The sequence below is a fragment of the Pituophis catenifer genome, unplaced genomic scaffold, assembly GCF_029215685.1.
Source record: "Pituophis catenifer annectens isolate HBS135680 unplaced genomic scaffold, rPitCat1.0.hap2 SCAF_9, whole genome shotgun sequence".
NCBI lineage: Eukaryota > Metazoa > Chordata > Lepidosauria > Squamata > Colubridae > Pituophis > Pituophis catenifer.
The window spans coordinates 17533763-17546166 of record NW_027256889.1 but is presented as its reverse complement, the minus strand read 5'-3'; the positions used below and the strand labels follow the sequence as shown (position 1 = coordinate 17546166).

At 45.7% G+C, this 12404-nt stretch overlaps 1 protein-coding gene across 1 annotated transcript in view; it reads right to left on the bottom strand.

The window, feature by feature from the left end:
• Positions 1-4441, bottom strand: part of CRYBG2 (crystallin beta-gamma domain containing 2) — a 37322-nt gene extending 32881 nt beyond the window's left edge. Inside the window, exon 1 of the mRNA XM_070949650.1 lies at positions 1058-4441. Coding sequence (XP_070805751.1) covers positions 1058-4441 — 3384 coding nt within the window. The remainder of the gene's footprint in view (positions 1-1057) is intronic.
• Between the last annotated feature and the right edge of the window lie 7963 nt (positions 4442-12404).

Here is a 12404-nt window from a genome sequence, read left to right as displayed (position 1 = left end):
AACTATTACCATCTGGCAGACGGTACAGGATAATAAAAACAAGGACGAATATGCTGAAAAACAGCTTCTATCCCAGGGCAGTAACCATATTGAATTCTACAATATAGTGCAATATCGGGTTTTCAATTTCAATTATATAGAATGTAAAGGATGTATGTTTGTGTTTTTATTTTTATAGTTATAACGCACACTGAAGACGGCATTTAGTTTCGTTGTACCATGTGCAATGACAATAAACTAAACTAAACTAAACAACTAAACTAAGGATGAGCCTTGGTGGAGCAGCGGACCAAAGTGCTGTTAAGTAGCACTTAGCTGCCAGCTGCCTGCAATTACTGCGAGTTCAAATCTCACCAGGCTCAAGGTTGACTCAGCCTTCCATCCTTCCGAGGTAGCTAAAATGAGGACCCGGATTGTGGGGGCAATAAGCTGACTTTGTATAAAAAAAAAAAAGAACACTGCTTGGGGGTGGGGGGCGAAAGCCCTACTAAGCAGGTATATACAAAAGTAGGAAGGCTATTGCTTAAAGCATTGTAAGCCGCCCTGAGTCTCCGGAGAAGGGCGGCATATAAATCGAACCAATAAAAATAAATAACTAAACTAAACTAAACTAAACTAAACTAAACTAAACTAAACTAAACTAAACTAAACTAAACTAAACTAAACTAAACTAAACTAAACGTATGCTTTTTATCTTATGCTTTTAAATCTCTTTGCATGAGCTAATAACAAAGCTTAAAATCCTTTTTATTTAGTGGTGTGCTTATTGTCCCTAGAATCCAAAAGAATTCATTGCCTGGGCATCCAATCATTGCACTGACACACTTGGCAAAACACCACATTACAGTTGTCATCAGCAAAGACCAAACAGAGCAGTCTCATTCAGCTTTCCTTAACCCAGGGCTCCTTAGATGCCTTAAGACTTCAACTCCCATAATCCCCAAAGGATGATAATGCAAGTGAAAGCCCAAGACATTACTCAGGCACAAGCTTGAGAACAGTTACATTAAAGTCAACTTGACCTGCATTTCAGGGAACCCAGCAACAATTCACTCACCTGGATTTCTGATTGCGTCAAGCTTTCTGTTTCCCTGGACCTCAGGAGAATAATCTGCTTGGAACCCCCGCTTGTGTCCGGCGTTTTGAAGTGGTGCCCACCATGGAGTGCAGTTAGTGGTAACCCCTTAGGAGCTGCAACTTGCTGGTGTGCATTTGGAGCCGTCTGGCTGCTCTTTCTCTGGATAACTGGGCTCATTTCCTTCTTTTTTGTTAGGCTCTTGGGCTCAGCCTTTTCTGGGGAGATGAACTTGCTATAAAGAAAGCTGTTGTCCAAGCGAGAATACGGCTTGTCTTCCACAACCTTTCTGTCTACAAAGTTGGACAAAAGAGACATCCCTGAGAGAACATTGGTTCTGATCAAGTTGGGCTGATGATTCACGATAGTTTTGGGGGCAATATCGCTGGCCTTGATATTTGCCAGACTTTCCTGAACTTTTCCAAGGAAAGGAGGCCCAGAGTCTTCCTCAGTCTTGTACTGCTGGCTTTCCCAAGAGGAAGATCTCCTGCCTGCGCTGCTATCCCATGATTTCTCTTCTTTAGTGAGGTAAGGGTTTTCGATCTCCTCCGTGTCTTCTTCTGCCAATCCCGGCTCCTCCCCCTTGGATCCTTTCCCTCCCTCTGAGTTTTCCTTGGTAAGGGAAAACAGCTCGCCTAATGCTATTGGGAAAGAAACCTTTGACTTGGGAACGATGTGGTTCTCATCGATAGGCGGAAGGACGGTGTGCTTGCCAAGCGTGGATGGGCGTGGAGTCCTTGAGAGGGCTTTTGAAGGCTTCCGAAGTTCAGCGGAGTCCATGTTACGGAGGGTGTCTACAAAATGCTCCATTTCCCCAGTTTCCTCGGGTTCCTGTTCTCCTGTCTGGCTGATGCTTCTTATTAAGTCGCTTGGGGGTTCGGGCCATGAAAAGGAAGTGTGGGACCCAGCAGGGGAAGTATCTTGTTCCAGCGCAAATATCAGAGGGCTCTTGCCCGAAATCTTTTCTTTTTTCAGTTCATCATCCTGCGTTCTGGCTTTATGATCCCCTGGAGAAGTTGGCTGAGATGTAGCAGAGATTCCAATTTCCTCTGCGGTGTCTGAGGGGCACTTATTTCTCCTCTTGGCAGATAAGCTGGCTTTTCCCACGCCTAACCAGCTGCTCTCTTGATCTGGCCCGCTTGTTATTAGGCCTCCTGCAGTGGGCATGCCTTGCTCCTGTTCAGACCTGCTTCTTGCAAACAGGTTGCTGGGCTTCTGGGAGGCAGAATTGCTGGGCAGGCTGCTGTCTCTCTGGGTTGCGCTGAATGGAACTGCTCCCTCCCTGGCTATAGCAGCGTCTCTGTTTGATGTGCGGTCAGGGCTCGGCGCAGGCACACACCTTGGCCCCTGGGCATCCCTCACATTGGCATTTTGAGAGTGAGTCATGCCATTCTCAGGCTGTGACTCTGGTGTGGAGACGATGCAAGATTTGAGGAAGGAGGAGTGGACTCTTTGCGGGGACTTGGCGTTGGGGAGATCGGCCCGGGGTGGCCCGGTTTCTTCCAAGGCAGTGGGAGCATAGGGTTTCTCTCGCTGACTCTGGCTGGTGTTTCCCGATGCAGACATAACAAGTTCTCGCCCAACTTGGTAAACGGTGGAGCATCCGGGCTGAGGCACAATGACTTGCTGTTGGGCTCTAAAAACCACCGTGCTGTTCCCCATTGTACCATTGTACCACTGAGCATGGGATCTGCCTACAGTGCTGGAACCCATGGCGTTCTGGACTGGCTTGAACACACAACGCGCATCAGGAAATGCAGGGCTCGGGGCAGAGGATATGTAATTTCTCCCCAGGGATCCGGAGAATGGAACAGAATGGAGGGTGTTGGGAGAACTTTCCCTTAAGGATTGAAGTGCCAAAGCATCAGGGAAGTTGTTTTCCTTCAGGGATCCAGCATCCATCTTGGGGAAATCCCCGTTTAGCATACGGCCTTCCTTCCTGGAGACGGTTCCATTCAAGCTGTCACGAGAAAGGCTCAGATTCTGCTCTTGCAGCCCATTAGTGTTTGCGTCCTGGCTCTCTTGCTGGAATCCGGCGTCGTCAGGATTGTGAACAGCAGCTGGAGAGTGTGTGGCTCCAGGTGATTCAGTAACTCTGGTACTGAGGCCATCTTGCATCTCTTTCTTCACTGGGCACTTTGGCTTGGGAAGTCGGGAATAAACTTGAGAAAAGACAGGCCCATGAGCAGTAAAATTCCTCTGTGGGCTGGGAGAGCAGGAGCGCCCCTCCGTTGCTGTGGGAGAGAAGCTTCTGGAGTCCACCAGAGAAGGGGAGACCCCAACATCTGCTGGGGATGAGGACTGCCAGTTGTCTACCGAGGAGGACAAGAGTAGGGCATCTGGTGGAGGAGGCAAGCAGTTGATCTCTCCCGGGGAAGGGCACCTGGCATCTGTGGAGGAGGAATACCATCCCTTGTCCGGTGGAGGGGATGGATACCTCATATCCAAGGAGGGTGAGGAACACTTTGGAACTGCTGGGGAAGGTGAGCTCCTGGCATTTGATGAGGGAGACTTGTTCCTGCTCTCTGCTAAGGTGGATGGCCGCCTGGTGTCCACCGTTGAAGCAGCTGTGGTGCTTCCTCCACAATACAAACGCCTCATATCTGCAACAGAATAGGAGGACTTGCTTCCTGCCAAGGAGGATGAGTGCTCGGTATCATCCGGGCATGAGATGGAGTGGTTCTCCGTTCTGGAAGGGGTATCTTTTCTCCCTACCGGAGAACGTGAACAGATGCTACCTTTTGGGGAGGGGGAACCATGGGTTGGCTTGGCCTTGAGTGCGGGAGGGAGCTGCGGTTTTGCTGCTGGGGGCGGAGGCTGCCTCTTCTCTGCCGGGGACTGGGACCTCCGGTTTTCTGCTGTTGGCCCAGAAGGACACCAAGGATCAGGAGAACGCGACCGCTTGGCCTCCTCCGAGAAAGTGGATTTCCTTCTCCCCGTTGGAGAAAAAGACTGCTTGGCATTTGCTGGAGAAAGGCATTGCTTGGCATTCACAGAGGACACCTTGCATGGCAAAGAATTCCTGGAAGTGGTGGGGTGAGAAGCGTTGGCATCCTCTGGGGGTGAAAGTAAGCGCCTGGCAGGTAAAGGAGAACAGGAGGGCCTGGTTTCAGCGGAAGGAGCTGGGCTAGTGGCGTCCATCCCCACCAGTCCTTTCTCCCAGGCCTCAAGCAGCTTGGACACTTTAGAGGGGCTGCTGGCTCTGGTGCCTTCTTCCTCGACCCTCTGGGAGGCTGCCGACACTTTGCCGAAGGGCGTCTTCTTGACAGCTTCAGGGGGGGTTTTCTTCCATCGTAGCGAAGGGCTTGTGGCAGGATCTCCCGCCTTGCTTGGATGGGAACGTGCCTTGCCAGCAACTTTCTCCATGTTGGAATTAGGACAAGGCAGGTCTTTTTCAGTGTCAGCCCCACTCTGAGGCTGAAGTTGCTCCTGGCTGCCTTCCCAAGGGGCTCCTCTGGTTTTGCTGGAGTGGGGAGTGGGGAGGGGGGGGATGGGATAGGGTGGGAGAAAAGGAAAGCAAAAGATTAGGCCTGGGTCCCCACCTAGCTTGCCCCCAACCAGTGGTGGGTTTCAAAATATTTTACTACAGGTTCTGTGGGTGTGGCTTGGTGGGCATGGCAGGGGAAGGTTACTGCAAAATCCCCATTTCCTCCCGATCAGCTGGGACTCAGGAGGCAGAGAGTAGATGGGGGTGGAGCCAGTCAGAATTTTTACTACCGGTTCTCCGAACTACTCAAAATTTCCGCTACCAGTTCTCCAGAACTGGTCAGAACCTGCTGAAACCCACCTCTGCCCCAAACAGATTATTCTATGTCATTTTTCCATGGAGCCTGGCAGATTCCGTGTTCCCTCTGATTTCCTTGAACTTTACTTAAAACACAACAGCAGCAGCAGCAACAAAGCAGGCGTACTGCAAAATAAGGGGGAAGCTTTAAAGATGATCTTTATCAGAGATGCTTCTGGGTCTCTTCTAAAAAAAAACAAATCTAATGCCTTGTGTGGAAGGGCCAGGAAAAGACCAAAATAGGATGAATTAACAGAGAGGAGGAGCCACAAAGAGGAGGGGGTCAAACTATTTTCTAAAGCATCTGAAGGCTGGACAAGGAATAATGGATGGAAACCAGGGGTGGGTTCTAAATTTTTTTACTACCGGTTCTGTGGGTGTGGCTTATTTTGTGGGCGTGGTTTGGAGGTCATGTGACTGGGTGGGTGTGGCTAGCTGGTCATGTGACTGGGTGGCCATGGCTATGTGTATAGGCACTATTCAAAGGGCTGAAAAAAGTTATTTCTGACAGGTCCTCGCACTTTAGACTGGTCCTCACACTTATGACCATCCTCACATTTATGCCCGTGCAGCATTCTTAACAACCGTGTCACTCATTTCACAACTGCTTCTCTTCACCATGGTGACAAGATAGGGCAAAAAACATAAAATGTGAGGACAGTCGTAAGTTCGAGGACTGGTCAAAAGTGCGAGGACCAGTCAAAAATAACTTTTTCAGCCCTCTGAGTAGTCCATATGCACAAAAGGACTACCCAGAGGGCTGAAAAAAGTGATTTCTAACAGGTTCTCATATCGTCACTGCTACCGGCTCGGCCAAACCGGGCTGAACCGGGAGGAACCCACCACTGATGGAAACTGATCAAGGAGAGATTCAACCTGGAAATAATGAGAAATTTTCTGACAGGGAGAACAATCAACCAATGGAACAGAAGTTGCCTTCAGAAGTTGTGGGAGCTTCATCCCGGGAGGCTTTCAAGAAGAGACTGGACAGCCATCTGTCAGAAATGGTGTAGAATCTGCTTGGGCTGGGGGTTGGACTAGATGACCTACCAGGTCCCTTCCAACTCTGTTAATCTCTAATCTAAAAGAGAGCATTTGAGGTTGGCCTGAAGAGACAGAGAGCAACCTCGCTGATTTGCATTCAATAAATGGGTCGTTTGTAATTGGACATTCTTTCCATGGCACCATATTGTGAGGGCCCCCTAACAATGAAGTCCAAATTTTCAATGTGCTCAACAAGCTAATTAGGTCCCCCTCCATTGGAGCATAAAGGCATCAAAGATTTGCCAAAAGAAATGTGTATCTCCGTTGTTTAAATCAGGGGTCGCCAACCTTTCGGACCTCAGGGACCACTAAAATTCACAATTTTAAATCTCGCGGACCACCTGCCAGCTTCTACTCGCTACTCCTCGCCTGCCTGCCCGGGCTCCTTCCCAACAGGAATCAGTTGTTTGAGCTAAGCAGCCACCATGAGAAAGAGTTGGCAAAACAGTTCAGTTCAAATTGGATCTGACCGAGAAGGAGGCTCAGCAGCTAAATAAAAGGAGGTGATTTTCCTTCTGAAGGAAAAAATGGATAGTCTGTAAGAGAGGAAAAGAAGTACAGGGAATCCTCGATTTACAACAGTTTAATTTAGGGACTCTTCGAAGTTACAACGGTAATGAAAAAAGGGACTTGTGACTATTTTTCACACTTATGACATCCCCATGGTCAGGTGAATAAAATTAGGATGCTTGGCAACTGATTCATATTTATGACAGTTGCAGTGTCCCAGAGTCACGTGATCTTCTTTATGCGACCTTCTGACAAGTAAAATCAATGGGAAAACCAGATTCACTTAACAACTGGGTTACTAACTTAAACCCTGCAGTGATTCACTTTAGCAATTGTGGCAAGAAAGGTCGCAAAATGGGGCAAAACTCACTTACTGTGTTTCCCCAAAAATAAGACATCCCCTGATAATAAGGCCAATCGGGATTTTGAGCTCATGTGCTAAAAATAAGCCTCCCCCCCAAAAAAATAAGCCCTCCCTGAAAATATTTAAACACAGAGCTGGAAATCAGGTAAGATGGCAAGAGGAGCCCCATCTTGCGCCACGCGCCCCAAAATAATAAGACCTCCCCAAAAATAAGGCCAAGCACTTATTTCGGGGTTCAAAAAAATATAAGACAGGGCCTTATTTTCGGGGAAACACAGTAGCAAATTTCTCACTTAACAACATAAATTTTGGGTTCAATTGTGGCCGTAAGTTGAGGACTACCCAATAAGACAAAGCCCAGTGATCAGAAAAAGGAGAAGAAATTTCAGCAAGAGGGCACTTAAGGTAGACCAGGCTTAAGAAAGAAACTATGATGCATATAAGTAATAGTATAGAGCAGGATTCTCCAACCTTGACAACTTTAAGACTTGTGGACTCCTGGGAGTTGAAGTCCACAAGTCTTAAAGTTGCCAAGGTTGGAGATCCCTGGTATAGAGCATAGTATTATAAGTAATTGTAGTAGAGTAATAGGTAAGAGTATAATATATTGAATAGTAATAGCATATACGGTAGTATAAACATTGTTATAGTAATAGTGTAATTGTAAGCCATCCGAAACCACTTGGTTGAGATGAATAGCCATAGAAATTAAGTAAATAAATAAAATAAATAGTAATTGCATAATGATAGCATAGTAATTGTAAAAGTATTTATTTATTTAAGAAAATGTATACGGCTGTTCAGTGACTCCGGGTGGCTTACAATGGTAAAGTTATCGTATCACATCATACTATTATCATAGTAATAGGACAGAAATAGCAACAGGACAAAATTAGACAGAGAATTGAATAAAAATAGAACAGAATTATAACAAAGAATAGAATAAAAGTAGAATTAGAACTGAGTAGAATAGAATAGAATAGAAAAGAGGGTCAGTTTGGACTATAGTGGTTAAGGCATCAGGTTAGAAACCAGGAGTCAGGGAGTTCTAGTCCCAGCTTGGTGACTTTAAGCCAATGGCCAGGATACCCTAAATTCAAGTCCTGCCTTAACCATGAAAGCCAGTTGAGTGACTTTGGGCCAGTCACTCTCTCTCAGCCAACCCACCTCACAAGGTTGTTGTTGAGGGGAAAATAAGTGGAGGATGGTGTTTTGGATATGTTCACCGCCTTGAGTTATTTGTAAAAATAATAAAGGTGGGAAACAAATCAAATAGATAGATAGAATACAGAAAGCATTTTCTTATCACGTTTATATGTAAATAAAACATCTCCCCATATTTATATTTATATTTCCTTTATAGGGAAATATAAAGAAAAGACCTGTGCAGAGCCCAAAGTTTTTGTGTCTCTCTTGAGTCTTAGTCAATCCAATTGGATATAGTTTTTTTCACAGAAGAATCTGCGACAACAAAGTTAGGACCAATTAGGATAATTATTAGGATAAAATAATTCAGCTTTTATATTGTTTTGCTTGACTTGTATGCCACGTAAAGTCATTCTGTGGGCGAAACGGGCAGTTTCTAAATCTGATATATAAATGAATAAATAAGTTGCGCCGCCCCACCTCACCCCCACCTCTCAGAATGATGCCCATCATTTCAGAGTCCTAAGACATCTAGAACAGGGGTCTCCAACCTTAGCAACTTTAAGACTTGTGGACTTCAACTCCCAGAATTCCCAGAACTCTGGGAATTGAAATCCACAAGTCTTAAAGTTGCCAAGGTTGGAGACCCCTGTCTTGAAGGTGCCAGACTGAAGGGCCATGAAATCTCTGCATAGTTTGCTTAACTGGTCCGAGGTGGAGACGTCCGTGTTTTAAGCACAAAGGAACATCTTAGCTTGATTATGGCAGTGCTCATTAATGCTTGCTAATGTTTGATTGTAAACAACTTTGTAGCCAAACGCATTCTGTTTTGCCCACTTTGCTCATTATGGCATGGCATCTGAAATATCACCACTGGAATTTCATTTTGTTTTTCGAAAAGAAAAAAAAAAACACCTCCTTATGAGTCATTTTCCTATCCAAGCCGTGCTCAGCTGCAAAAATCATGACATACTGCTTACAAAGACATAATGGTAAAAACGAAAAGATCCCAAGCTGGAAAACAAGTTACAAAACAGAAACCAATAAGGGGACCTTGTTGCCTTCTGAGCTTTGTTTTTTTCTTGCATTTCATTATCCAAATTAGGTAACATCATCAGTGCTACAATAGGAAACCTGAGCTACAAATATTCTCCTCTATGGGAAAACCATAAAGAAATAGGCATGGAAGATAATTTGGGGTACAACACAGCAAAAGAGAGAGAGAGAATGGTGCCTATTCTGTCAACCTATACAATATATTTATTTGTCCATTTGTTTTATAGTCAATTTTTCGTTCAGAACCTCAGATTAGAAGCAAATCTTAAAAACCGGACAAGTTTTCCAAATTCAGTTGCTTTAACAGAAGAAAGCAACTTATATTTTTCACATACAGGGGAAGACTATAGAAAGCAAGAAGGGGGGGGAAGAATGCATCTGAACACGCACAGATTGCGATTGAGAAGTAGGTCAGTAATTTCAAAAACTTTCTCATCGGCTCAGACTGCAAAGAGATTTCTATCCAACTCACCTCACAGAGATAATGTTGTGGAGAAAAATAGGAGAAGGGGGCATGATGCGATATATGGAATAAAGACAGGGTATAAATCTAGTAGAACCCCGGCTGTAAAGCTGCAAGCCCAGGTTCGAGATCTGAGCACCGTGCAATGGGGTGAGCTCTTGTTCCTCGCCCCAGCTCCTGCCCACCTAGCACTTCGAAAGCATGCAAATGCGAGTAGATAAATAGGTACCATTTCAGAGGGAAGATAAAATTTTTCCGTGATCCTCGGCGTATCGTCATGCTGGCCAGACGACCATGGAAAATGTCTTTTGGGCACCCCTGGCTCCCTTGGCCAAGAAACAGAGATGAGCACTGCTCCTTAGAGTCGGACACAACTGGACAAGGAAATCTTTACCTTTGCCTTTTATACATCTAGTAATAACATAATGAATTGCTTTCTATTTAACTTACAAAAACCCTGTCAATGACCTAACCATGACTCTATAAAAACAAACGATGAGAAAGAAGCTGATAAATCTACTCATTTAAAAAAAGGCATTTTAAAAAGCTCAACGCAATGAAACTAGAGCATGACAGAACAGAATAAAATAAAAGAACAGGAAATGTCATAAATAACTCCGTGAAGTAGGTTGTAGGTTGTTCCCTGTCTAAATTACAACAGAGAAGGCATCTCTCTCTCTCTCTCTCTCTCTCTCTGTGTGTGTAGTTCAAGGAGCTCCTCCTAGAAAGTCCAAATTGCCAACATATTTTTGTTTTCAAACAAACTGGGCCTCTGTCATACAGATTAGGGGACTGGAGGCTAAAATATATGAAGAACGGCTGCAAGAACTGGATATGTCTAGTTTTATGAAAAGAAGGACTAGGGGTGACATGCTAGCAGTGTTATGATATCTCAGGGGTTGCCACAAAGAAGAGGGAGTCAAACTATTCTCCAAAGCCCCTGAGGATGGGACAAGAAGCAATGGGTGGAAACTAATCAAGGAGAGAAGCAACCTAGAACGAAGGAGAAATTTCCTGACAGTGAGAACAATTAATTAGTGGAACAACTTGCCTCCAGAAGTTGTGAATGCTCCAACACTGGAAGTTTTTAAGAAGATGTTGGATAACCATTTGTCTGAAGTGGTGTAGGATTTCCTGCCTAAGCAGGGGGTTGGACTAGAAGACCTCCAAGGTCCCTTCCAACTCTTGTTATTCTATTAGAAATAATTTAGAAGCAGGGGCATCTAGGTTCAAAAGAAGGCAAGGTAGTGACTGCAGCCATGTTACTCATGCCCCACCCTTCTTGTCAAAAGGGGCAGAGAGCATCTCTTGTCACTGATACCATCTTGACTTTATTTTATTTTATTTTTAACCCTCCCGGAGATATCCTTGTTTGCAGCTGCTTCCAGCTTTATTTTTGATTGATTAGAGTTAAATGTAGCCACAGTTCATAACTCCTTAATAAACAATAAAAAGAACTGAAGAGGCTTCTTGGATGAGAAGCGAAACGTCTTCAAGGAAAGACAAAGTCCAATTTGCCTTTTGAAAAAGCACTTTTGAGACAAACAATAAAAAGAGAAACATATGTGTGAGTTTACCCATCAGGGCATTTACAAGAATAAAGAATCCTTTCGTGGCATTTGAAATATCATCAAATGCACAGAATATCCCATGCTGAAAATGACGGCCATCGAGTATCTGCATTTTACATTTCCTCTCCATAATAGTCGATCAAATCCTCCAAGGGAGGGGTGGGCGACCGTGGCCCCTTTATGATCTGTGGACTTCAACTTCCAGAATTCCCGAGCTAGCATTAGCCTTAAAAAAATGGAAACTTTGCTGCAAAGCAGGATGAAAACATGCTAAATAGTGTTTACCTGACCTTGTGTATCCCATGCATACTCAACAGACTTATTATGTTGTGCAAACCAAGTCCTGAAATGACCAGCCTGAAAATCAAGATTACCATCAAACGTTTAGCACCATCTGGAAGGCCTCTGTTTCTCCACCTCTACAATAGTTTAACTGTTTTATTTCTATTTTGCTTTGTTCGATTTCACACAACCAGCAGGGTCTGAATTTTCAATGCAATTCCTCTTTTGCTAGTCACACACAAGCAGGGTTTCTCGGGGAAATCTCTAATACAGTATTATGGCATGCTGGCATGCTGGCTGGGGAATTCTGAGAGTTGAAGTCCACACATCTTAAAATTGCCCAGGTTAAGAAAGAAACACTGTCCTAATATCCAAATTTCCATCCGCAGGAGGGCCTAGAGCTGTGATGGTGAACCACAACTGGTACGCAGAGCTCTCTCTGCAAGCACACAAGCCGTCGTCCAGCTCAGCTCCACCGCACATGTGCGGGCATGCCTCCCGCCGGCCAGCTGATTTTCAGGATGCCCGGGGGGGGCAGCACATGTGGGAGGCATGTGCGCACATGTGGGGGGTCATGCGCATATGCACCAGGGTCATGCGCGCATGCATGGGGGAGCACAGGGTGTATGGCATGCCTCCCATGGCCCGGTTTTAGGCCCAGGAGGCTGCAGAGAGGCCTACTAGACCCAAAACAGGGCGTGGGGGGGTTGCATGCACATCAGTGGTGGGTCACTACCGGTTCGCACCAGATCGGGTGAACCAGTAGCAGCAGTGGCAGCTGGAAGCTCTGTCCACCTGCCCGGACACTTCTGCGCATGCGCAAAAGTGTTGTGTGCGCGTGCAAGCGTGCGCACGAGCGAGCCAGTAGCAACGGGATTTGGAACCCGCCCCTGGAGCTCATGCATGGGGGGCGTGCACGCATGCGCGGGGGTTGCATTGCATTATGGGTGCCGACGCACATGCGCACTTTCGGCACATGACGAGAAAAAGGTTAGTCATCACTGGCCGAGGGTAGACCACTCTGGTGACATTGTGCTGGTTAAAATGCAGTATTGCAGGCTAGCTCACTGTTCACTCCAGGAGTTCGATTCTGAGCCGCCCAGGGTCGA